The sequence below is a fragment of the Nothobranchius furzeri genome, chromosome 2 (genome assembly GCF_043380555.1).
Source record: "Nothobranchius furzeri strain GRZ-AD chromosome 2, NfurGRZ-RIMD1, whole genome shotgun sequence".
NCBI lineage: Eukaryota > Metazoa > Chordata > Actinopteri > Cyprinodontiformes > Nothobranchiidae > Nothobranchius > Nothobranchius furzeri.
This window is the reverse complement of record NC_091742.1, coordinates 82,323,349-82,328,426: the sequence shown is the minus strand read 5'-3', so window position 1 is coordinate 82,328,426 and position 5,078 is coordinate 82,323,349. Positions and strand designations below refer to the sequence as shown.

General features: G+C 42.4%; 1 protein-coding gene across 1 annotated transcript in view; it reads left to right on the top strand.

Annotated features, from left to right (window-relative positions):
* LOC107395081 (uncharacterized) overlaps window positions 1–2,672 on the top strand; it is a 4,080-nt gene extending 1,408 nt beyond the window's left edge. Inside the window, exon 3 of the mRNA XM_015974364.3 lies at window positions 2,119–2,672. Within this exon, the coding sequence (XP_015829850.3) occupies window positions 2,119–2,397 (279 nt within the window). The 3' untranslated portion in view covers window positions 2,398–2,672. The remainder of the gene's footprint in view (window positions 1–2,118) is intronic.
* Window positions 2,673–5,078: the final 2,406 nt, after the last annotated feature.

Here is a 5,078-nt window from a genome sequence, read left to right as displayed (position 1 = left end):
CGGAAATCACAAGGAGCATAAAGTGGTCTCCCCCCAAACTTTTGAGCATATAACCACATTTAATAGTGATATAGTATTTTTCAGTGAAAGCAGAGCACAACAGATCAAAGTTTATGACTCCCCCTCCACCATTCCTCAAATGTACTCTCAGCCTTCAGAGAGTACAGACGCTTTTTTCTCAGCTCCCTTATCGGCTTCCCCAAGGCTCTTGTCCCGTCTGCCTACAGAGCACTTCTCTGCATTTCTCCTGAAACCACTACTCTTTTTTGGAAATATGGACTTAATTAACTGGTCATTCAAAGCGACTGACAAAATTTTTTCTACGATGAGAACGGAGAATGGGGCTCCCACCTGTCCCGAGGGGACATTCGCATAGGGATATGCACTCGATTCTTGGGAGGTCTGGCAAATCGTGTGCCTCTCTCAGCTGTCCATCGAGGACGTGGAAGATTTGTGGATGTTCGGCCTGATGATCACTGGATTTCTTCTGATTGGAGTGGGTGGATATCTGGTTTTCTGGAAATTTGGGAAGCCGGGAGCGATTGGAGTGCGACCCGTGACCACGGAATGTGCCGCTCGTGCGGCGACCTCACAAACTGGAACGTTACTCGAGGTGAACTGCAAGCTGGATAATGTCCTCGCGGCGTTGCCTGTATTAGTACGCAAGATGGATATGATCTCGGAGAGGGTCGCCGGACGATGTGGGGATGTTTCGAACATAAAATTGGCTTCACTGGTGGACATGAATGACCACTTAGAGACTCCAAGGCGGAGAGGAAAATTATCTCTGCCTGCCCCAAACAAAGTCATGTTTATCCTTATCTGACGCCATAGAAGCCTCTCAAGGCTGCTTCAACACACCCCCACGAAAGGAGGAATGCCGACAGATGCTGTGTCCCGACCTTCACCCTCTTCCTTCAGATTGAGACGTCTGCGGGAAACTTCAATGTGCTCTCTGGTCCTTATCTCTCCCTCCCACCTGTTGGTCTGCAGCTGGTTGATGCGCCGCAGTGGCAGCTCCCATTGGAGGCTTCAGGATCCCGCCCAACCCCGCCTCCCCATCGGACTCTGATGTTGTATCTGTGCTGTTTGTGCTTCCATGTTAAAGGAGTTTTTTTGTATAATAGAGTTACTCCCCACTGGGTCTAACTCTGCTATGCCTTTTTTTTTTTTTACCTACCCCCACTTATCCTCATGTAACACCCTTTTCATCTATCTATTAAGGTAGCGCGACTCATGTTGCGAATGACCGCAGTCACCAATTCTTGTCATGTGTCTTACCAACGTATGTCTGATCTTTGAATTTTGTGTGCTGAAACTCAATTTCGTTTCTCTGTATGTCCTGCACATGTGGTAGAAATGACAATAAATTACTTTGACTTTGAATAGAATTTTTTGAAACAAAAAGTTTCTGCTATTTTATGCAGGAAAAAAAGCAGAAGTCAATAGAAAAAACGTATGCATGGTAGGCAAGACCAGGCAGATGTTTCTGCTGGACATGAACTTGTCTGTCCATTTTGACCTATTAACCCTCCCCTTGTTACAAATACAGACAGACAGGAAATAGCTAATAAGTCAAATAATGGGTCACTAGGTAAAACTTCCACTTCACAGTCCACATCAACTTCATCTTAAACAGGTGAATTAAAAAATATTTTAAATGGTGCAAAATCCATTTATTTCAGTAATGCAACTTAGACTGCCCTGCAAACAGTCAACGTCGCATGGACGTGCAGATGTCTGTAGTGAGTACGTTGGTCCAGACCACGCCTGTAGGACATCCAAACTAGGTCTTTGCACAGGGGGTGAGAGACCATCTAAAGGTTCAACAAAGGCAATGATCGGGCTTTGCATGTAATGAGTCTACCTCATATATTAGATTCACCTTTCAAGCTGAATTATTGAAATAAAATAAACCACAACAGCCTAATAGATTATATAAATGCATGTTCACATTATAAACGTGTGTGTGTGTGTGTGTGTGTGTGTGTGTGTGTGTGTGTGTGTGTGTGTAGGTGTGTGTGTGTGATGTAGATAACAGTTTCATCAGTGCAGAGCTGACTCCTATTGCATTATATAACATGAAACCCTGATAATCGTCCTTTATGTCTTCTGTAGGACGTGGTAATGCCAGCAATCATGGGCATCTCAAACCTGTTTGTGGAGCACATGCAACTGTTCAACCGAATGGTCGCCCTGATGAGTGAGTTCGGTGACGATTTTCCGCTGGTGCAGGGCCGTCTGATGGAGTCGAAGGCTGTTTTGAAGCAGAACATGGATTTTGTTAACAAAAAGATGGATGAGTTCATTGTGGAGCTCAAACAGCAGGGAATGACCGTAAACTTCACAGAGTGGAACGAGCCCCAGGTCTATCAAAAGCTGAAGTATGAATTATAATTTGTCTAAATGTCCAGTCTGGTAGAACATTTCAGTTCCCTGCATCCGAACGTACAGCTCGGTTTAAACATTTGTAGTGTTTCCTTAAAATAGTGGAATTGTTTCACCTGTCAGGGGTCAAACTGAACTTTTTATTAAAATGTTGATGCTTCTATTAGAAAATGTGGGCAAATTAAAGTGTAACTTTTATCAAGCTTTATACTAGAATTGCAGACTATGTATTTTTTACCGTGTTCTGACCCAAAAGTGTCAAAATAAAGGCCATTTCAACATAAGAGGCATGTGGTAGAAGTTATTAAAAATGTTTTTTATTAACACAAATGATAAACACAAAAGAGAGGAGCACCACTCCACCAGTAATCAATACTTATACTTAATCAGCCAAACACTGTGACCAAACTTAACAGGACTTCATTAAATCATAAACTGTAAGAAGACCTGAAAATAAATACAGGTAAACCCAAAATGTGGAGCAGCGCTCCAACAGTTACTTTTTAGCTAAAAAGGCTATACAGAAGAAAGGACTCTTACTAAGGTTTAGCCCTCTGGTTGAAACTAAAAGCTAAGAAAGTATCAAGGCCCAAGGCTGTTACTTTAACAGAAAAACAAAAAGGTTACACCCAGGCTCCTCAGCAGAGTTGGGAGTAATGCGGTACAAAGGTAATTAATTACTGTAATGCATTGCTTTTTGCTGTAATGTGGTAGTGTAAGGCATTACAGGGAAAGAAAATGGAAATATATTATCATTTTCGACGCTCTTGTGCCCTCTGGTGGTACAACATATATTGCACCCCAGCACAGCAGAAGGGCTTGAAGCAGCTAACCAGGCAAAACTATTTTACCCAGTTTACATTAACAGCAATTAACCAGTTAACTATGTACATCCATAACATTTACACGTTCTTGTTGTAATTTCGGGTGTTTCATGATTGATTTTAATCATTATCCTGATATGGAAAGATGGTCTTTTAAAAGCAAAGATTAGAAACATTTTCAAGTTAAATTAAGGCAATTATTCTGGTTTCGAGGTGAGAACGCAACTTTAAATCATAATCTACACATTTTCAAAAGAATTTAAGTTCAGGTGTCTTCTGTTTTGCATGTTGTTGTATCTTTAAAGCAGAAATGGAAGAGAAATGACTGCTCTCATGATTTTTAGGATGTGATTGTCATGTTCCTGGGAAGGTGTTTAACCCACGACATGAAGAACCATCACAGGACAAAGGCAGAAAGTTCAAACAATGATTTATTAACCCTAACTAAAAGTGTCCTGGAGATATCCAAGTGTGAAGTAGTTGGCAAGAGTCCAAAAGCCAGCAGGGAGGGCAGACGGTGTGACGGGGTGCATCCAGGAGAGGGAGCCAGATGATGGCGGCAGAGGGCAAGTGAAGAAGGAGGAGAGGTGAACCTTGAGTGTGTAATCCAGGCGAGTTATGGTGACTTCCAGGTAGGTACATCCATCATTGGTTCTGCGATTCCAAGTATCCTGAAGATGAAACAAACTTGAGACCAAACACCAAAATCCAAAACTGCGACCACACGAATGTCTGAGAATAGACAAAGCAAAACCTAGAACTGAGTGGCAAGATTCTACCGTGAGTAGTTAATCATCCAGCAATGTGAAGTAGTTCCCTCTCCTCTTAAATAGAGCTCTGCTGCGGTTGATTAGAGGATCTGCAGCTGCCGCTGATCGGTAATGCCCCGCAGCTGGTGAGTGCCCTCTCCTGGAATGACAGTCTTACAAAGATGTTGTGGAGAAGAGGGAGTACTCACCCCGTCACACAACAGTGATGCGTAACCAGACGTCGATTTGAAGTTTTTCCTATGTGTCATTCTTTCATTTCCTTTAGTTGCCACTTGGGAAAAAACTCCTTGTGCATCAGTCCAGCAGGAAGGATCTATTACACCGACCACAACTTATTTTATTTGATTCTGTTAAGTTTTATAACCATAATGAAATGTTTCTTTTTAAGCACAAAAGGCCTGCATCAAGAGGACTGAATAAGATTGAACTCATGGCTAACATTCCACGGAACTCATGACTAACATTCTTCTGAACTCGTGTCTAACAGCATCTGATCGTCTAACAGCATCTGACTTCGTGGATGTGACAGGAAGAGGAGGAGCTGTCCGGTCATGAGGCAGGCCCTGCTAAAAGAAGATACCGCCCATAGACAGTAACAGTTCTTATTGGTCAGAATAGGAGATGCTGTGTCTACTGATTGGTTCAGCATTGTTACCCCTTTGTGTGCTTCAATAATAAATAGTGTCAGCGGGGCAGATTCAGACTCAGGGAGAATATGGTGGTATTTTTGTTTCACACACGTCAATTCTCATTGACTCGTATCTCCTCCGCTGCAGCTAAAAGGTCTTACTCTCAATCCTGTCTCCTGGTGTGATTCATTTCAGGTTGTGGTGTTTTCCACCCTGACAGATTCAATCTGAAGATTCGTTTATTAACAAGAGGAAATGCTTCACCTGAGTTTTGAGTGCTTTAATTACAGGAATCGTGGCAGCAGCAGCTTCATCTGGAGCAGTTTTTGTGGTCAGACCCACCAAAGTTCTGGGGTCTCATTTATCCAACATTGCGTAGAATCCTTACTAAAACCGTACTTAAGCTCCGCAAAAAAATGTACTTGAAACTAAACACAGTTTTCTCTTTCTGTTCTGCCAGATAATCA